Below are 22,879 nucleotides of genomic sequence, written 5' to 3'. Positions count from 1 at the left end.
AATTTTTATTTTGAAATATATGAATAATTAGGAAGAAGAAAGTGTTGTTTCTTCCTTGTGTCCCAACTACCGTGCTATGGCTCTAATTTGCTAATTTTGATTTAATTTTTATAATAATTATCATTTATCTAAGATAATTTTTACTTAATTTTTAATTATATTTATTATATTTTGTGATTCTTTTTGCGAGTTTTCTATTATAAATTATTATAAATTATTGTATAATTTGATCCTACCTACATATAATCAATAATTGCAAATCAATAATTTTTATTAATATATAATCATAATTTTTTATAAATCTTGAATAAATATGTATGTATCTCTTGTGTATGAATATCTTGTTATGATATAGATTTATGATAATAAATGCAACAATGATGACAAGCATCAGCATGTACGAGTAGATAATAAAATTTTACTTGCTTCTTTTCTTCTCTAAACATAATCATTGTGCGATAATAGAGAAAACTTTAGTTATGTAAACTAACATAGATCATAGAAAATACTTAAACAAGGCTTATCTGATTGTGAGGAGCATCTAAATCGAGAATAATGGTCTATTCTGTAAAAATGTTCTATAACGCTGTATCTCTATAAGCTATGTAGCACTGTAGAATAAAAAAGAAAGAGCGAAAAGCGAAAAAAAGAAAGAGCTAAAGAGCTACAGAGTTACAGAGCTTACAGAGCGAAAATTTTCTCACCGAATACACGACTAAAAGTCAGAAACAGTATGCAACCTTGTTTTTACAATAATCACTTTATTAGTCTTAGCATTCTTGAAACAAGTTGACATATTTCTTTGAATTTATTTAGCTAATATAGTATTTATCAAGACGACAGAATAATAGTTAATAATTAATAAGTATTAATTAGTAAAAATATTTATTAACTATTAATTATTAACTAGTAACTATTAACCATTAACATTATACATCATTTAATTGCACAAACATATACATACATGTAATTATGTAATTAATCTATATCGTTAACTATATTATTATATCAATATTAGTGCTAATGATAGCTACACAACTTATAGCTTAAGATAATCGTTAGTTAATATTTGACTTCATAGTAGAATTGTGACAGGTGAACAAGTAACAATATTCTTTAATTAATTGAAAACGATATAGAAAAGTCAATGTTTTCGCATATCCAATGTATACACAGATTTATTTGTTAAATAAAATTCTTAAAATGGATTTTTCTTATATTACATAATTAATAAAATAAATGTAGTTTATAAATATTCAAAAAAGTTTTTGTTTCAAATATATATAAAAAAACATCAAATAATATAAATTAATAAGATAAATCAATAAATATAACAATGCATAACTAATATAATGCATAAAATAAAATACTAATATAATATAATGATATAATAATGTCGATATAATTATGAACGATAATTGTTTATAACTAACACTGTAATAATTAAAATATACGGATATCAAACTGAGATATAATATACAGGGTGACCCATTTTAACTTAGGCAGCCAAATAACTCGAAAACAGCACTCTTTAGAAAGAAATGTTTCAAACAAAAATTGTAGGGTGTGAAGGGGGACATAAGATGGTAGCATTGGTTTGACCTTGGAAAGTCATTTGAAGGTCACATAAAAGTCACCTTCATTTTCTTAAATTGAACCCACTATTTTTCATTACATATTCTTGTAGCTTATCTCGAGAGCTTTCCAAAACACTACAGACAAATGTTTTTTCATTAAGTACTTTTTGAGTTATAAGGCTTCAAAGTTTGCAGTACTTCGATATAAAATGCAAAATATCTCGTAAAATATTTAGTTTTCGGTAGTCTTACCCTAATACTTTTATGCACAGGATAATGAGACAAAACTATTGGTGCAAAGAAAACGTATGATTGTTTATAATAAAAAATGTGTAATTTGCAATGCACTTTTTGTTATAAACAATCATGCGTTTTCTTTGCACCAATAGTTTTGTCTCATTATTTTGTGCATAAAAGTATTAGGGTAAGACTACCGAAAACTAAATATTTTACGAGATATTTTGCATTTTATATCGAAGTACTGCAAACTTTGAAGCCTTATAACTCAAAAAGTACTTAATGAAAAAACATTTGTCTGTAGTGTTTTGGAAAGCTCTCGAGATAAGCTACAAGAATATGTAATGAAAAATAGTGGATTCAATTTAAGAAATTGAAGGTGACTTTTATGTGACCTTCAAATGACTTTCCAAGGTCAAACCAATGCTACCATCTTATGTCCCCCTTCACACCCTACAATTTTTGTTTGAAACATTTCTTTCTAAAGAGTGCTGTTTTCGAGTTATTTGGCTGCCTAAGTTAAAATGGGTCACCCTGTATATATAATATAGTCTTCTCTAGAATTATATATTTCTTCATTTACTCGAAACATGTTAAATTACTCTTGTAAGAAAGTAAATCCCGAGATAAAGGAGAAGTATCCATTCCAACCATAAAAAGCATAATACTAATAATTCCCATGATGAACTGAAAGTAAGTATCAAATATCAAATAATATATAATTATCGCTATTTTATATTTTTTTACATAAGCCTAACTTCAAAACTACCTTTTTCTTATATAAATATGAATAATATGAAAAACTAACCTTAAAAATAAATTTGTACCCAAAGCAAAACAAACCCATTCCATCGAACTTTAACGGTTGAAGTAATAATTGAAAAATAAACTGGCAAATCTGGATTATAATATTTGTTATTTAAAAATGATTAATAAAAGCTGTTTAAAATCGAAAGATTTTAGACAGGAGATTTATCTTACATCTTCGCGTAACTGATCAAAATAAACAAGGTTTGTTAATTTATGAATTATGTCCATGGTTTTCTTCGCCTAAAATAATATAAAATTAATTTTACGATAAAATTGGTTTTACTTAAGAATTATATTTTTATTCATAATAATTATATGAATTTCGAAAATTATTAATTTATGTGAATAAATTATTAATCGTTATGAATAAAATCTTCTCAGATTCCTTATTTAAAAAATGAAAAGTATTTATTTCTTTTTTTTTAACTTAAATACTTTACTAAGTTACAGTAAATTTAATATTATTTGTTGGAGAGATTAAATATCAAATCAAATCGGAAAATTGTATACATGTACATATCATAAAAATAATTTTTTTAATAATCTATCTAAAAATTACATGACAGCTTACCTTGATGCTAACGCTTTCGCAAATATAATTTATTGTTACTAAATTCATTAAATTTGCGCTAATGAATATTGTCATAATTAAGAATATTGCTTTACTTTCTTCACTATCTTCATGAACTTTAGTAAAGCATAATAATATACGATATTCTAAATAAATCATTGCGTTAAAAACAACAAATTTGTATATCGTCTGTAAGGTCATTTCTGTTCCGAAAAAATCATTTATATTGCGAGCTATTCGGCAAAGTTCCAAATGAAGATGCCTAAAAAATATTATATTATTACATAAATATATTTAAAAAACGTCAAAAAGAAAAATATAACTACTGATCTAATTCTTCTAAGAAGTGCATGCATACAATGTTTATTTATTTAATATTAAGTACGATGAGAGGTATATAGTCACAGGAATTATTAAATATCTACACACACACACACACACACATTTATTAATTATATTGAAATAATTATTTTATCATAACGTTCAATAAAATTAATGTTTATGCTTACATTAAAAGAATTTGAAAGTTTGTAATTATATGAATTTTGAGAAAAAACAGATTTCTTTCATTAGATACATAAAATTACCACAAATTAAATAGAAATTGTGTTAATAAAAATGTAATACAATAAGATGCAACATATTTATACATTTTCAGATTAATAAAATTATCTTTTTTGTTAAAATAATTCCTCCAATTTTGTTGATTTTCATTTTAAAATATATCAACTTACATTAAAATCCATAATATATGTTTGCGGTTTTTACAGCTTTGGACATAGTAGCGATTAATAGGAGATTTTTTCCAAATGCCTCTCAATCCACATTTTTTTGTCTTTGATAATTGTTCAATACATTCATTGATTTTATCGAATCTAGTACCAATGTATCTGTAATTTAAAGAAATAAAGAAACATTCAAGAATATGAAATATTTATTGAACTGTTTTATTTATATTTATGTCACAAATTAGGAGCATATTTCAATTCTTATTAAATTCACCCTATATTATTTTATAAAAATACAATATCTTTTGTGACATTTTTACAATAGCATTTTTACACACAGTTTATATACATTTAAAAATTAATAAAAGTAAATTATTCAAATTTTTCAATAATGCTTACATAATTTCAAAAAAAGGAACAACCTTAAAAGTGACAAACCTTAAAAGAAATATAATCATTATATCCATCAATAAATTGAGAAGGAAAAAATAATACAAAATGCAAGAGATAACTATGATTCTTGCACCTTGAAATTCTTTTATGTAGCAAATATAATTAAATATCCATCCAATGCAAAGTAGCGTAAACCATATAATCAATATCCATTTTATCGAATTTCGCATTTTACAATATTCCTTTGGTATTCTAAGCAGTTCCAATGTATCATCTACGAGACCGAGATTTCTCACACACATATAGAATTTCTAAGAATTGCAATAACGAGAAAATATATAATATTATTAATGTATTTCTTGATATGTGCATAAAATATATATTAATATATTTAGTAATGATATATGTGTGTTATGTGTGCATATTGTGTGTGTGTGTGTCAAAAATCTCATTAGATATATATTATATTTATTTATATGAAATATATAAGATATATACAAAACAAAATTTATTAATTAAATATATGTAATTTTGATTTTTCTGAGGATCCAATGAGTGAAAGTAAAATTTTATTTGAGAAACATAAGATTATTTTATACCAATTATGTATTATATACATTATATAAATAAAGAAATAGATTATTTATTTTATATTTAATTAAATTAGATTTTATAAAATATAATTTAATTTAATTTTACCAGATAACTAGTAACGAGATAACGAGTAATAAAAATCATTTTAAATGTAGAGAAATCATATTTCCTGTTATTTACTTCACTGTAAATAATACAGTAAGTTATAATAAGACATTTACAAAGAAAAAATGTGTACCTCACGTTTGCAAATGGTGGTGATTATAGATATTATCGTCACAGATAAATTTATCATTTCTAAAAAAATTCTCAAAAAACCTTTCCCAAAACTAATTGTTGGAAGGATAATTATCATATAATAAACGGCACAGGCATAGACACTCAACGGAATTAATATAGAAGAGATGTTCAAACAAAATCTTAAATAACTCGAGCTATAGCTATTCCTAAAAATTCCAAAACCATGGAAACAAAGGATTAAGAAAAAAGGTTTTAAAATCTTTTCTATAGTGTCGACCATGATCACAAACTGTGACAATTCTATACGTTAACTATTATATAGATCCCAAGTTGATATAGCGTGCTAACGTTACATGTATGTACATTAATAGTATGATAAGACGACATTTGATTATATCGTTGCCTTAACAGCGTTAAAATATTAAACAATAACTAGATGTAAATTATTAAAATAATCGATACTGTAATTATTATATTTTTAGTTTCTGTATTTTCTCTCTATTTCATATCTTCTTACTAGATACAAAATGTATCCGAATAAACACTCATATAATACATTATTATTAATATAACATAATTTGTAAGCAATATAATTACAAATAACATTAAAATTGCTACAAATAATTACTAACAATCCTAAATAAAATGGTATAAATAATTTAGAATCTTTGAAAAAATTCTTCCAACGTTTTTTTAGTATTTAAATTATTGTAACCTTCAAATGGCGCAATTTCACATGAAAAAAAAAACAAAAAAAAAACAAAAAGACAGAAGAGAAAGAGGAATCAAAATAAAGGAAACATAACAATTATATTCTCTCAATTTTTTCAATAAATTGATAGCACATCTGTCTTTATTTTCCGATATATATACTCAAAACTCATCAAAATAGCACTTCATCAAAATAGCATAATATACGCATATTTGAATTACTGCATTACTTATTCTTTCGTAAATATAATAACATGGTCAATCGACATCATTGCATAGTAGACAATATTAGTTATAATAATTGCTAAACAGCTTTTACTTTATTAACTTTTAGAGTAATCATTTTTTAAATATTTAATATTAAAATTGTGTAGTAAATAAAAGTTAAGCAGTAGTATTTTTTTATGGTACTAATTGTATGTAATTCAATGTACCAATTGTATCATTTACAAGACCTCTCATAAGTTAAGTATGTTTTGCAAATAATTACATCATTCTTATAATAAACCGTCACAATTAATTTCTCTAAAATTTACTTTCCCATTTATAAAAAATAGATACATTTAAATCTGTTATCATTCCGACTTGAACTTTCGTTAATATATCTCAATAAGAATTATCTCCTTGTTGTCGCATATTAATTTATCATAATAGAAAAAAGATAAAGACCATAAAATTATAGAATCCATTGCACCATTATATTTCTCAACTTCTAATTTTGATAATTTAATAAAAGACGGATACTCATATACAGGTAAAAGTTGTAAAAAATCTCCAAAAAGAAATATGTTTTTTGCCTAACATTATCATAATCCATAATTAAATATCTCTATATTAATCGATGATATATGTATATTAAAGTGATATTTAAAATATCTTATTGAAACTTTATCGATAATTATTAAAACAACATTCATAAATTTCTTTCATATAATTTTAAGGATTAAATCAGAACAATTATAATTGTCCTGAGAAAATGGTGTCTGAGAAAATGTTTCGCAGCAACTATGACATAACGCGAAAAGTAATTTTCCGAGCTCTCTATATACTAAATGTATCCAGTTTATATGTACAAAACTAGCGCATGTGCCAAATAAGCTGACAATTATATCATTGTGATATTTTATTTCTTATCATTATTGTATTACATGTGATCATTTTGTGATATATTAGTTATATCATTGTGACATTTTATTTTATATTATGGCATATATCACACCAGTTGTGATTAATGACATCACTATAATCTTCTAATAATCTCACAGTGACATCACAATTTTTCTGTGACATAGTGACTCTATTGTGAGCCTTGTGTGATGTCACTGTGACTTTTTTTTCTATGGAGGTATCTTTCCATTGTATTGAAAAATATATTTTACTTTCCTTTTTTAATTTCTTATTTCTTCTTTTTTTCAATTATTTATAAGAATAGAGACGTCAATATATTTTGTATTAAACGTCATTGCGCACGCGCATCATTTCATCCAATGAAAAGTGCTCACAGTTTACCTCGTCGCTCCTCCCATGACTTTACCTCCCTTGTCTAAATATTGGGTTCAGGCGCAATCATAATCTTACGTTATTTATGTAGAATTATTGTTTAGTTTCGCTAAATAAAAATCGTACTTTTTATTTTACCTAAACTTTTAATAAATGTTTGTATATAATTTCCTTCGTTTTGCAAAGCACATGCGTAAACACCGCATGTTCCGCCCTCACCTACGGGAAGTTCCACTTTCGGAAGATATAACCTAACCCAACCCGTGTCTAAAGTGTGGAATATACCTGGCTTCGTAGGAGTTGCAAACTTATATGAACTCATGAACCATATGAACCATGTGAAGCAAAATATCACATATCAAAGGGTGCGTTCCGATTTACGCATGTAACGCATAGACTGCGTTACTGTTGCGCAGCGCTTCGAAATTGTTCTGTTTTATCAATGTGCATGAAGCGCTTTAATTATTTGTAACGGTGTTTGCGCATTCTATGCGCTAATACGATTTGAAAATAATAATTTGAAATAACAAGGATAAAACCTTCTAAAAGTTATTCAGAAAGATAATCTCAGTAAATGTAAACAGAAAAATATAAACATATTTAGAATGTAACGAAAAGATGATAGAAGTATAAAATTTTAAAATCGCATATCTCAGGAACAAAGAGAGACCGCCACAAAATTCAAATAGTATATTATTTAGGAATGTATCCTCTACAACAAATGTGAAAATAAAAATTTTTCGAGCTGTGTAACCTAAAGTAATCATTTACCCAAACTTTCATAATTTTCACATCATAATCTATTATTAAAATAATATAATTTAAAATTGTCTCATATTAGATTCTGCGTGATGCTTTTCTATGCTCATTCATAATAATATCATATATCATGACAAATTAAGTCAAATATCTAATAAGCCCAATTCATCATACATAGGTATTTTGTTCATCATAATTTTTTTATAATTCTCATTCTTATAACCCGGAGTATAGCCATCATTGCTCATAATCTCATCAAAATCTTTTGCTTTATCCTTATCGGACAGCATTAGCGGTAATGCCGTCATTGATATTATCATTCCGAAGGAAGCCCTTTGCTTCATACTGGCCTTCAATTCCTCCTTAGTGAGTGGCTGAGTTTTGCAATCTAATTGTTTCATAGTCGTCGACAAAGTATCAAGATACTCGTTATACAGAGTATCCCTATTATCTTTAAAGATATCCTGGGAAGGACTTGTGTTGAGGAAATAAAGAAGATCAATTGCCGGCGATCCGTAGAAACATAGTTGAAAGTCCACCTGCAATATCAAACCAACTTTTTTGATCGATTGAGCTCTAAAATACCAGTGATTGAATTGGAAATAAAATCCGTGCATGGAGAAAAAAGCAAGTTTCCTGTTTAGGAAGTCGCGGCAATCGAGATTTGAGCGAGTGACACGGGCAGACAAGTAGCGGATATACTTCAATTCGATTAACTTTATTATTGCATTATTCATAACATGCTGTATTCTGAAGTATCGCATATTGTCATCAGTTTTTTATTTCAATCGATTTCATAGCTTGTATATGTGGATAATTGAAATACACGTTGTATATTAATAATTGTACTCTCCAGAAAAAATTATTCGTTATATGCATATATATATTGTATATATAATTTAAATTTCTTTAAATTATAAAAAATATATGTTCAAAGTGATATAAAGATTTACAACAGTGTCGATGTTAAAAACTATAATTTTATTGTATATATACAATATTGTATATATTGTATATATTTAATTATATGAATTAATGTATCGAATCTTTTAAATCTGAATATAAAGAATGATAAATAATCAATGAATTTTTACGTTTAGAGGAACTACATGATCTTTTATGATATATGATACTTACGAAAACATGATCAATAGGTTTGCCATCATCATTATATTTGAACATCATATTGTTCACCCAACAATCACCGTGATTGATAACATTGAACTCATTCTCGGATAATTTACACATATCTATTCCTATGTTATATATGTGGTCGACCAATTTAGCAATTTTTTTGGCGTATCTAATAATAAAAGTCATATAATTATAAAATTAACATTTAATATATTTTCTAAGCAAGATATTTATAATTATATATGCTTTTTGTTAATGTGTTAAGTTTGCTTAATATTTTCTCTCTTTAAATATTATTTTACTATATTATGATTAACATATTGGAAAACATTATCTTAAATAAAATATAACAAATGTTGTTGTAGATTTTTGTGTGTTTATATGCAAACTTTACTTTTTCATTCCTGGCCAGTTTTCCATTTCTTCTGCTAATTGTTTAGTGCCCTTACAAAAAAATTCACTCATTTCACTCGCTTGTACGATGTTAAACATTCCTCTTGTATACATTTCTTTTTGGTTTGGTTCCTAAATAAAAGTATTATTTAAAAAAAAAATTTTAAATCTACATCATTTATCTACATCTACAGCCATAAAATAAAACAAATTTTTATGATACGCGATAGTTTCAATAGCAATTAATAAATTTATAGTTAATCTGATTAAGATAACTACATAATTACATAATGTATAACTGTTGCAATTTTTTTTATAAAATATCTTATTAATTTAATATTAAATTAAGATTTTTATTTAAAGATACAAAGTTTCGTAACTTATTTGTCCATGACATATGTTTAATGTGTGATATATTTAATGTTGACATATGTCTAATATGTTAAAATGGCTTTACTTTTAATTGTTTATCATTTGAAAAGTTTATATTAATGTAGAATACATTGAAAAAATATTGACTTTTAATTGATTAAAATTTTTTTCATTAATTTGAAAATTGTAGAATATAGCTTTTGAAAAAAGAATTTAAAAATTAAAATTGAAAGTTAACATTTTTTTTGTTAAAAGCACCTAAGATTTTATAATCTTTATTTATTTTGTTTTTTAACTAAACACCAAGAGAGAGACACGCGCTGCAATAAAAGTTATAATAGAATGTTAAATTTTGTCGTTATTCTTTGTTAGAAATTTATCATTGAACTATTTATTGTATGTAGTTTCATATTCTCATTTGTCTACACAAATTCTGTTTAAATTTATAATTAAAAATAATATTTTGCGAATTTTAAAAGTTTTGGCAATGCTTATTGTATAAAATATCTACTTCTATTTGCTACTATAAATCTAGGGAGTTGTGACAAGAACATGTTTCGGTTATCTATATACAATTCTTGATAAAACAATACGATAATAAAGTAGAATAATATTTTTATATACAATATTAAATCTTATTTAATATTGATTAGAAAATATTTCTATAACATACAATATAATTAAATATATTAAATATACATTATTCTAAAGCTGTAATTTTATTATGTGACTTATATCTTAATAAATTTATAATAATTTATTATTAATAAATTAATAAATATTAATATATGTATATATGTATATATATATATATATATATATATATATATATGTATATATGTATACAGGGTGGGGAAAAAGTATGGAAGCAAACAATTATTTCCGAAACTATTCATTTTTCGACAAAATGTCTTAGACATAATTTTTAGTATGAAAAATTTTTGGTATGAAAAGATGTATTATGTGGCATAGACGGCATGACCTTGAAATGACCCTTACGAGCTGCATACAAATAACGTAAAAAATTTCAAATGGAACTTGTCAGTTTTTGTTACAGATTCTTGTAGCTGATGTCGAAACGTTTACAAAACACTGCATATGAGCCCCATTCCCTTAAAAACACTCCCAGTTACGAAACAATTGTGATACAAACAATTTGTATGCACATTGACATTGCTTACTGATTTCGCATCATGACGTTCAGTTGCGTCCACTAATAACATGTAATTGTACCTGTTGTCATATGATACACTGTCTATGAGTATTCATAGAATTTTTACACACATTCATGTAATCACACGTACGCTGTCTATTTTCAATTTCGTCGATACGAATTATCACAATTGTTTCGTAACTGGGAGTGTTTTTAAGGGAATGGGGCTCATATGCAGTGTTTTGTAAACGTTTCGACATCAGCTACAAGAATCTGTAACAAAAACTGACAAGTTCCATTTGAAATTTTTTACGTTATTTGTATGCAGCTCGTAAGGGTCATTTCAAGGTCATGCCGTCTATGCCACATAATACATCTTTTCATACCAAAAATTTTTCATACTAAAAATTATGTCTAAGACATTTTGTCGAAAAATGAATAGTTTCGGAAATAATTGTTTGCTTCCATACTTTTTTCCCACCCTGTATACATTGTATGTATGCTTTTTTAGAATTATTAATGTGTATTATAAAATTTTTAATTATCTCGATTATTGTATGTTTTTACCAAGTAACAGAAAGAATCTTACAGCTGCTTTAAATTATGCGTTATTTATGCAATGAAATGAAAGTGAAGTCATTTTTCATATATTGTATCACTTGTATCCTTTTATATTCCTTACGGAAATGCTATGAATTTTATTATATGAAGTGAATTTCTAGTCATCGCAATGAAGTATTACGTATTAATTCGTAATGATTCGTAATGATTTACCTTCTCACATATGGCTACAGAAGTTGCATGAAATCTGGCTAATCCACGCAACGCTAATTTACAATGATCTAAATCGAGGCCAGAATGACGGCACGCCAAGCGATAACCGAGAGACACAAGATCCTCTATTACCAAAAAAGTTGGATTGTCTTCTTGCATGTACATGCCTTTTCCGCTCAAACGATATTTGGGCTGTATCAACTTGTTCATTTTGTCCAAGGTGTCTGTCATCATCGACATTTCCGTGTAAAAAACACGCGACTTTACAACCTGTAAGATATTTTTATTAAAAATTGATAGAGTAAATAGAGAAACTTTATTATATATTTGTAATATTAACCATAAAGACCTGAAAAAAAGTTTTTTACAAATTAAATGCACACGTGCCATATATATAAATAAATGAGATTTCTTCGTGCCATATATATAAATAAATGAGATTTCTATCGCAAATTAAAATTTTATAAAATTTTGAAGAATGGTTTGTTTTTTATTTATTTGCTTGCATAATTCGCACTTAATTTTTATAATGCCTGAATATATATAAGATATATGTTAAAATAAAATATAATAAAAGGCCATAAAGAGCCAACGCAGTTGTAAGGCGTGTTTTTTGGAGAAAAAAGTAATGCATGAAAACGATCACATTAGACGATCTTTTTTCTTTATTGACAAATGTTTCGGACTCATTTCGAGCCTTCTTCAGTGAATCTGATAAGATAAAAAAGAATCAAATAAAATAACAATAAAAACGCAGTTCTTAATGGAAAAGAGAGGAAAAAAATTAGTCATCATACATGTATAGTCTTAGAGAGTGAACGTGAACCCGTCAAGGCAAGTCAACCCGAAAGAAGCCAGATGCAAGCAGTCCTTTGAGCGTTGCAAGGCGCAAAGAGCAATGCACTAACAAAATAAATGTACAAGATATAGATGTAAAGCCTTGCAATAATTATAATTAGACAAAGGCAACTCACTCCCACTCGAGAAGACAAAACAGAAACGGACACGAACACTCAGCGCGCACATGGTCGACTAGGCAAAAAGATTCGAATGCTAACGATAAAATGACGTCAAATGTGATCGACAAAAACAATCCAAATATACATTAAGGACAAGAACAGTCCTAACAAACAACAAACGATTAAATTTTAGATATGTTTTCGATTATCGATAAACATGAAGTATTCAATTTTGACGTATCGCTGTGGAGATTCAACGCATTTCTTTGACGCTTAATATAGATCATCTCCGATATTAATCTCTTTCCCAAAAAAGTTTTCTCATCCAAAACCTCAATGTCATCAAAATTAAACGTATGATCTAACGTTCTGGTTCCATATCTAATAACTTACCAATATCTGTCTGTAATAATTTTTTTGTTAAACAAAATAGATCTCAGCGAGCTTTTTATCTCCGCGAAAGTATAAAATTGGATAAGAAGTTTAATTGGCTGTTAAAGAAGCAATTTAAAGAAATGCGGAGAGATATTCGTCCTATTTGTTATTTTTGTACGGTTCCAAATTTTCAATCTACGGATTTGACGCCTCATGTTGGTCAACCTTTATCTGAATCCACCAGTGTGAATTTTTCCTTTCTCAACCCTCGACCTTCTTCCTCGCCTATTTGTGTCGACCTTGAGCCCTTATCTTTCTTACTACGTGTTTCTCCTTTCTTAGAATTAAGAAGCGAATGATTTGTCAATTTGTCTTCTTCGATCATACCAGAGGAAGTACAACTCCTGTTACAATTGGGAGAGAAATTTTGTTTACCAGCTATTGACAAGGAAAGAACTATTGTCGACTTATTAAAAAATGTGGAATATAATATCAACAAGTTACCCACAGAGGTTCGCACGACGGTAAGAAATAGATCTTTTTCTATAATAAATAGCTTTCATAATTCTATTCCACATAAGTCTCCTTTTGATAAATTTATCCTGAAGTCTTTCAACGCTGCCAAAAAATTCACAAGGGATAATCCAGATATTTTGTTCACTAGAGCTGATAAAGGCAATATAACAGTCGCGTTGGATAGGACGACTATCTCTCTAATATGTTGACTTTGTTAGCTGACAAAAACACATATAGGGTAGTAAAGAAGAGCCCGATCAATAAATTAATTAGCAGCCTGCATGATCTCTTAGCGAGGTGGAGAGCACAAGATTACATCTCCATTACGAAATATAAATCTTTGAATTGTACAGATGGTGTTTTACCGAGGCTTATGGGCTGCCGAAAATTCACAAGAAAAATAATCCGTTGCGTATAATAGTCTCATCTAAGAACACACCGCTCTATGGTCTCGCCAAGTTTTTACATGATATCATTTATAAATATATTCCACGACCAGACAGTCAAATTATTAACAGTACTCAAGTAGTGGATAGACTAAATGGTAAACGTATCGATGACAATGTAAAACTGATCTCATTGGACGTCATCTCATTATTCACGAATATACCGTTGGACTTGGCGATTGACAGTCTGTCGAATAGATGGGACTATATAGGAAAGAATTGTCAGATACCTCGTGATGAATTTTTAACGGCAGTTCGCCTCGTTTTGAATTCTACATTTTTTATGTTCAACGGTGTTTGCTATCAACAAACATTTGGCACGCCTATGGGCTCTCCTATTTCGCCGATTATCGCTGAGATCACGCTCCAAGATTTGGAGTCGAGGGCCATCGCGATTCTACCTGTGGATCTCCCATTTTATTTTAGATATGTCGATTACGTTGTGTTGGCGGCTCCCTCCTCAATGCTCAGTACCATTCAGGACACTTTCAACTCGTTCCACACAAGGCTGCAGTTTACTATGGAGGAGGGTGCCAACAACCGTTTGAATTTCCTTGACGTCACTATCATTTTAGAAGATGGACTGATTCATTTTAACTGGTTTCATAAATCGACTTTCTCGAGGAGATACTTCCATTTTGAATCGCGACATCCCCTTTGCCAGAAGAGGGATACGATAATTAGTCTAACTGATAAAGTTTTCTGGCTTTCTCATCCAAAATTTCATAAAAAGAATTTTGAATTTGTTATCAACATCCTGTTGAATAATAGGTATCCTCTCTCTTTTATTTTCCATACCATTGCTGACCGACTTAATATTTTATTACCTAGATTTAACAATAGACTTAATGACGCTTTGACTGTAAATTCGAATGTGTGTGACGATGTTAATGAAGGAGTGAGGATCTCATATTTTAATGTTCCGTATGTTAAGAACATATCTGAGCGCTTTCGGCATTGCGTCAGAGATCTAGATGTCAAAATTTCTTACACTGGAATAAATAATTTGTGCCGTTTTATTAAAGTCGGCAAAGATAATTTGGAGAAAGACTCGCGCAGCAACATAGTATATAAGATCAATTGCATAGATTGCGACGCTTCTTACGTGGGACAAACGGGACGCTTATTAAGGACGAGGATTAAGGAACATAAAAGGAATCTTACGTCCGTCATTGCCGAGCACAGAGCGTTAGATCATACGTTTAATTTTGACGACATTGAGGTTTTGGATGAAGAAACTTTTTTGGGAAAGAGATTAATATCGGAGATGATCTATATTAAGCGTCAAAGAAATGCGTTGAATCTCCACAGCGATACGTCAAAATTGAATACTTCATGTTTATCGATAATCGAAAACATATCTAAAATTTAATCGTTTGTTGTTTGTTAGGACTGTTCTTGTCCTCAGTGTATACTTGGATTGTTTTTGTCGATCACATTTTGACGTCATTTTATCATTAGCTTTCGAATCTTTTTGCCTAGTCGACCATGTGCGCGCTGAGTGTTCGTGTCCGTTTCTGTTTTGTCTTCTCGAGTGGGAGTGAGTTGCCTTTGTCTAATTATAATTATTGCAAGGCTTTACATCTATATCTTGTACATTTATTTTGTTAGTGCATTGCTCTTTGCGCCTTGCAACGCTCAAAGGATTGCTTGCATCTGGTTTCTTTCGGGTTGACTTGCCTTGACGGGTTCACGTTCGCTCTCTAAGACTCTTTATACATGTATGATGACTAATTTTTTTCCTCTCTTTTCTATTAAGAACTGCGTTTTTATTGTTATTTTATTTGATTCTTTTTTATCTTATCAGATTCACTGAAGAAGGCTCGAAATGAGTCCGAAACGTTTGTCAATAAAGAAGAAAGATCGTCTAATGTGATCGTTTTCATGGATTACTTTTTTTTCCAAAAAACACGCCTTACAACTGCGTTGGCTCTTTATGGCTTTTTACTATATTTTATTTTAATTTGTTAATTTCGAGAGCCTTTTATTTTGTTTATTTTTAAGATATATGTTCTTCAATATTTTTCCATGAGAATGTCTATGAGAAATTGAACTAAATAATTGGTAATTATGCATAAAAAGGGCCCATCTTTGCACAAATATGTCATTGACATATGTTGTGAAGATGTTATCCCTGATTAACAAACTGAAGGTTTTAGCCGGAGGTCGTTCTTTATTCAAACGTTATTAACAAATAAATGTGAGAAATATTGGCATAAAGATTCTATTTTATTTGATCACCCATTTGTTTTATTTTTAAATATGTTATAGGGGATTTTCCGAGTATTTTCGTATATATATATATATATATATATATATATATATATATATAAGGATCGGACTCAAATAGTTTTGGAGATATAAACTCAAAAAGAATAAAAATAATGAATACAAAAATAAGATAAACCTTCGGAAAACTCATCTATATGAAATGGGTAAGAATACCCAAGTCCTACGTATTTTTACCTCCTGAACACAAATATGAAACTTAAAAATAGCGGTCGAATTCGCAAGTCGAAGAAAAACGGAAAAAAGGTAAATAAAAAAAATTAAAGATAAATAAAAAAAGGTAAACAATTTAAATTTATACAGGGTGACCCATTTTAACTTAGGCAGCCAAATAACTCGAAAAATAAGCACACTACGAAAAAATGGTTAGAATCAAAATTTCGTCATTTCGAGGGGGACGTACAATGACGTTAAAATCAGCCCCCCCACTCCTCCCTCTGGGCGGTAAGGAGGGGCAAGTTTGAAATCTTAAATGGGAACCCCTATTTTTTATTGCATATTCCTGTAGCTTATCTCGAGAGCTTTCCAAAACACTATAATTAAGTACCTTTTTATTAAGTACTTTTTGAGTTATAAGGCTTGAAATAATTTCTTAATTTTACATAAACCATAAAATATCTAGTAAACCATTCATTTTTCGATTATCTTACCTTCATACTTTTATGTACAAAATAATGAGAGGAATCAATTGGTGTAAAGAAAACACATAGTTGTTTCTAAGAAAAAATATGTAATTTGCAATTAACAATTCCATATTTTTTCTTAAAAATAACTGTATGTTTTCTTTACACCAATTGATTCCTCTCATTATTTGCTTAAAATTTTTTTTCTTAAATCAATACTTTTGCAGATAAAAAGTATTAAAATTGTGAAATTCTTTTATTAATAACTCTTTAATAAACAACGACCATCGGCTAAAACCGTCGGCTAAAACCTTCAGAATATTAATTAGAGATATGACCTTGACAACATTTATCAATGACAGATTTGTACGAAGATGGGCCCTTTTTCTGTATAATTACCAAATAATTTCAAACTAAATAATAAAATTTGTCCTTTATCTATTTATTTGTTTACTTATGTTTTATATATATATGTTACTAGGACTGTGAATTAATTTTAAGAGATTTACAATAAATGGCGTAACTTATGCTATATCGCATCTGTAACTATATTCATGTTAAAGCTTTGTCATTAGGCTTTACTTTTTATTATGTGTCATTTTGCTGAAGTGTAAACAACATATTTTTTCTCAACTTCGAAGATGTCGAATTACGAGCCAACAAAACACCATTTGCGGAAAGTTTTACTTTTCCTGTTTAATTCAAAGAAAAGTGCTGCTGAAAGTCATCGAGTGTTGTTGGAAACTTACGATGAACATACTCCATCGATAAAAATGTGTGAGTATTGGTTTCAACGTTTTAGAAGTGGTGATTTCGATACAGTTGACAAAGAACGCCCTGGTCAATCGAAGAAGTTCGAAAATGAGGAAGCATTACTCGACCAAGATTCATGTCAAACGCAAAATGAACTTGCTGAATCGTTGAATATTGATCGCACAACATTTTCCAAACGTTTAAATGCACTTGGTATGATTCAAAAGCAAGAAAATTGGATGCCATACGAATTGAAGCTGAGAGATGTTGAACGTCGACTTTTCACGTGCGAACAATTGCTTCAAAGGCAAAAAAGAAAGGGTTTTTTGCATCATATCATCACTGGCGATGAAAAATGGATACGCTACGATAATTCTAAGCGTAGAAAATCGTGGGGTTTGCCTGGTCACGCCTCAACATCGACGACAAGGCCGATTCATGGTTCGAAGCTTATGTCCTGTATTTGGTGGGACCAGCTTGGTGTTGTGTACTATGAGCTGCTTCAATCGAATGAAACCTGGCGAACGCTACCGAACACAATTGATGCGTTTGAGCCGTGCATTGAAGGAAAAACGGCCGCAATTCGAGCAAAGGCACGATAAAGTAATTTTTCAACATGACAACGCTCGACCACATGTTGCTCGTGTAGTCAAAAAATACTTAGAAACGCTGAAATAGGATGTTTTACCCCACCCGCCATATTCACCAGATATTGCTCGGATTACTACTTGTTTCGATCCATGTAACATGGCCTGGTTAAGCAACGCTTCCAATCTTACGAAGATACGAAAAATTGAATCGATTGATGGATAGCATCAAAAAATGAGTTGTTCTTTCGACGCGGAATCCGTATGCTGCCAGAAAGATGGGAAAAAGTAGTGGCTAACGATGGACAATACTTTGAAAAATAATAATGTACACAATTTTATACAATAAAGCCTTGAATTTACAAAAAAATCTCTCAAAATTAATTTACAGTCCTAGTATATTTAATTTATTTACTTATATAAATATGTATAAATTAAGTAAACTTACAAGATTCTTACGAAAACCTTCAACTGAAGGCATGATTTTGAAGATGACAGATTTTTTTTCCGTAATTTTACGGCCGCTTTGGTCACGTGAAAATTCAACATTAACCCTGATCATGTCACTAGTGTAATTGTCACCCTTATTCGTGGCCGGTTTCGAGAATATATCGATTACTTGGATGGAATTGTCGTTTTCTGACTTTCTCAGGACCTTCTCCATGAAGCACAGATTCAGCCATGTCGATGTTTCTAAGACCATTTCTGAAATTGGAATTGGAATTAGAGAATTTCCCCGGCGAATCATTTCCGGCGAATTCTTCTCGCCATGTTACGAAAATCAAAAACGATTCTTTACGATAATTTATTGTTCGCGATAAGATTTATCACGTTTTTTTTTCTTTCTAGCCAACTCGCTTCCTTCTTTCTCTGTTTCTCCCCTACATTCCAGCTTCTAGTTTCCTTCGTCATCCCTTTTTCGTCGTTTTTCGCTCGCTTTACCGTCGTTCCATAATGCTAGAATGCCCACGCGAGCAAAACGCAACCGTAGAGAAAAGGATGACGCGCGCAGGCGTAAACTGCGTACTGTGAAAAACGGAAACGTTGTCTCGGCTAGCTTTGGATAGTAGAGGAAAATAGAGATATTGTTTTCTGCCTCCTTCTCACTTTCCACAGTTGGCGACGAGGCAATGCTTCCCGTCCTCTGGCCTCTCACTTTATTTAATACGCATAACAGCGTTAAATATTTTTAATGGCAACGCGCGAAGCTTACATGTAATGTGAACGTGTAATATTGGCACACATTTACTTAATAACCAATATTGGTATTATTGGCACACATTTACTTCATAACCAATATTGGTATTATCATGGATGCAATCACATTGGCAACACATTTATTTTATATTTTTTTTGTAGCCATTATTGATCATCATGGGCACTGAAATATTGGCAGAACACTTGCATTTTGTTAACATCCAATATTAGTTTTACATTGGGAAATATTGGCTAAGACATTTCCAATATTGAGCCAAAGTATACTAATATTTTGTCAATGTTTTGTGCTACTAGGGATCATTTTAATATAGAGTTGTATTGATATTGATGTAAGTAATGATATTCATATAAATTACAAAATTGGACACATTTTCGATATGATTTCAAATACTAATTACAAATACGGAATAAATAGATTAAATAAGAACAGAATATTGTTACGCTCTGGGTCTCTCGTGACGACTTCACTCTGGGCGTCTCGCGACGACTTCGAGATTTATCGAAGACGCGCACTAAGAAAACGGCTGTTGCGAATCGCGTTAAATAAATTAACACTTTTCGAGAACACACAGGAACTTTAATATAAATACAGAACACACTAATAATAGATTAACACAACGGATTATTAATACAATTATGGTTCTTAAACGGAAACGCTTCCGGACAGCTCGACGGCTGTTTTTCGACTCTCCGACTCCAGCTGACTATCGTTGTTTATTAACATTCTTCTTGTCAATGGGATCCGGACAATGGCAGGACGTAACGACTCAGGAGCGCGCGTAACACTGTCCCTCCTTCAAGATTGTCATCCCAACAATCAGCAAGGGGCTTGATACCTAACCTAACCTAACTAATCCGGGCTTGATACCTAACCTAACCTAACCTAACTAATCCTCGCGGACTTCCAGAGACCCCGAACGATATCCTGTTCTCCCTGACCCATTGCTCCAGGTTACCGAGCATCGTTCCGGCCAGGTCCCAATCCACTGGGCAGACTCCCAATCGACTCCTTCAGAGAGTTGGCCAGACTCTCAAGAATCGACTCCAGGACAGCCCCCATTCTAGTCATCTCCCTCGTGCTCAGCATAAATCTTTCTCTCCTTATCTTCCCTTGTCTTTTTTCGGACAAGAGGAGGGTATTCATTGTGGATCCATCGTCCTAAAAGGACTCCTCAAATTCCTGCCTCGGCATTCGCCCTCTGGCTCAAAAACCGTGGGCGAGGCAGTCTTCAATTAAGATCTCCTCTTCAAGTGTTTGTCACAGTAGACCTCTCCGACGCGTTTCCAAAATTTCTTTCCTTTACAACAAAAAACAATAAAACAAGTAACAAGCACTAAACTTTTCCATGCATAACTCTCTCCTTTCGGGCCTCGGAATATAGAACTATTCTCTAATCAAAATAATTTAGGAGTCCCTTCCACAATATTTCGAGGATTACTCTATCAATAACAATTCATTCAAAGAAATAATTGAACCAATACGACCATTATTTAAACGAACACCCGAAGTCACGAATATTGTCATCCAGGCATTCTAATGAAAGAGGTATCCTCTATTCAAGATATATTCGAGTCCGCTTTAATTTTAAACACGTTAGTTCATTCTTTTTAAAAGAGTTTTTCTAAAAAGGAAACATTTTCTACATAATGTTTAAAAAAAAAAAATTACGCATTCGGATCTGACCACGTGCGATTTAGCCATATTTTTAAATATTGCAGCGACTTAGTGAACGCTGAGACCGGCTCCTCCGCAAAAGCTGCAGCTTCTTGTCCTGCTTTGCGGTGATTTCCTCGCGCATTCGCCGTATCTCAAACAACACAGTCTTTAGAGCCGTCGACTCTGTCGCTGCCGATTCCATCGCTTTCAATTCCGATGGCGGTTCCAATTGTTCTCGTCTTCTCCTTTTCGCAGTTATCGTCGTCATCGCTTTTGCTCACAATATCCCGGACGAGTCCCCAAAATGTTACGCCTAGGGCGATGACTTCGAGATTTATCGAAGACGCGCACTAAGAGAAGGGCTGTCGCGGATGGCGTAAAATAAATTAACACTTTTCGAGAACACACAGAAACTTTAATATAAATACAGAACACACTAATAACAGATTAACACAACGGATTATTAACATAATTATGGCTTTTAAACGGAAACGCGTCCGGACAGCTCGACGGCTGTTTTTCGACTCTCCGACTCAGTTGACTATCATTGTTCATCAACATTCTTCTTGTCAATGAGATCCAGACAACGGCAAGGCCGTAACGATTCGGGAGGGCGCGCAACAATATAATTAAACAGAATAAAAATAAACAGCATTGATCCGTTTTTATTTTTATTGCGCTTTTATTGCGCACTAACAAATTTCATTTTCTTTTTTTTCATATTTATATTTTTGTGATAGCTTTTTGATGAAACATTTTTAGTCTGACATATACTTATCATTTTTTCAATTTTTATTTGTAGAATATGCTTTGGCACAATTTGATTGTTTCATTCTGAGATACTTTGTATTTATTCTGAGATACCTTGTATTTCTAGCGATTTTTATATTATTTATATTATTTTATATTATTTAAACTTACACACACATGTAATTATATTACAGAGTATAAATTTGTACCATTCTTTTCGAAGCATAATAATTATCCGAAGGCTTACCATGGTTGCATAATATTTTTTTTTATTTTAATTAACCAAGAAATAAACAAACAATTATGTCTCTTTGATTGATCATTGATAGAAAGGAAATAAAATAACTGTGCACTTACTTATAAGTTGTTCCTCTCAATTTACTTCACTTAATGCTCACACTGCACTCGCCGCTTCACGAAGACCAAACGCGAAATGATATAGCCAGAATAGAAGACAGGTTTTATACTGGTAACAGTGTAATTGCATACTCTCGCAGGAAATTGCAGATCATAAGTATTCTATTTATTTAGCGTCGTGATGATGATGATCGCGTTGTAAATGATGACGAACGGTGACATCTAATAACTCGATTTCTGACAGACTTCCTAATTTATTTCAAGTTGGATAAAGTTTGTCAACATTAATTAATGATAATTTCACAATGAAACGCAAATCGTAATCGTCAATTGACATTGGACGATGGAGATAACAGAACATGATGAAGATAAAAGAAGATGACGGTGCTTATGCTAAATATAG

The 22,879-nt window shown here is 30.4% G+C and overlaps 2 protein-coding genes across 2 annotated transcripts; both read right to left on the bottom strand.

The window, feature by feature from the left end:
• Positions 1-2,350: 2,350 nt before the first annotated feature.
• LOC112637290 lies at positions 2,351-4,655 on the bottom strand. The gene is made up of 6 exons (XM_025406681.1): positions 4,362-4,655; positions 3,930-4,085; positions 3,196-3,457; positions 2,796-2,864; positions 2,623-2,712; positions 2,351-2,501 (listed from the first exon to the last, which is right to left on the bottom strand). The coding sequence occupies exons 1-6, from the start codon at positions 4,616-4,618 to the stop codon at positions 2,394-2,396; spliced, it is 942 nt and encodes a 313-aa protein (XP_025262466.1). The 5' UTR covers positions 4,619-4,655; the 3' UTR covers positions 2,351-2,393.
• A 3,520-nt stretch (positions 4,656-8,175) lies between these two features.
• Positions 8,176-22,677, bottom strand: LOC105247775. Its single transcript, XM_025406682.1, has 6 exons — positions 22,477-22,677; positions 18,943-19,199; positions 11,947-12,216; positions 9,649-9,779; positions 9,258-9,423; positions 8,176-8,659 (listed from the first exon to the last, which is right to left on the bottom strand). The coding sequence occupies exons 2-6, from the start codon at positions 19,195-19,197 to the stop codon at positions 8,264-8,266; spliced, it is 1,218 nt and encodes a 405-aa protein (XP_025262467.1). The 5' UTR covers positions 19,198-19,199; positions 22,477-22,677; the 3' UTR covers positions 8,176-8,263.
• Between the last annotated feature and the right edge of the window lie 202 nt (positions 22,678-22,879).

Source organism: Camponotus floridanus, unplaced genomic scaffold (genome assembly GCF_003227725.1).
Source record: "Camponotus floridanus strain SB8 unplaced genomic scaffold, Cflo_v7.5 scaffold151, whole genome shotgun sequence".
Lineage (NCBI taxonomy): Eukaryota > Metazoa > Arthropoda > Insecta > Hymenoptera > Formicidae > Camponotus > Camponotus floridanus.
This window is presented reverse-complemented; position numbering and strand designations above follow the sequence as displayed.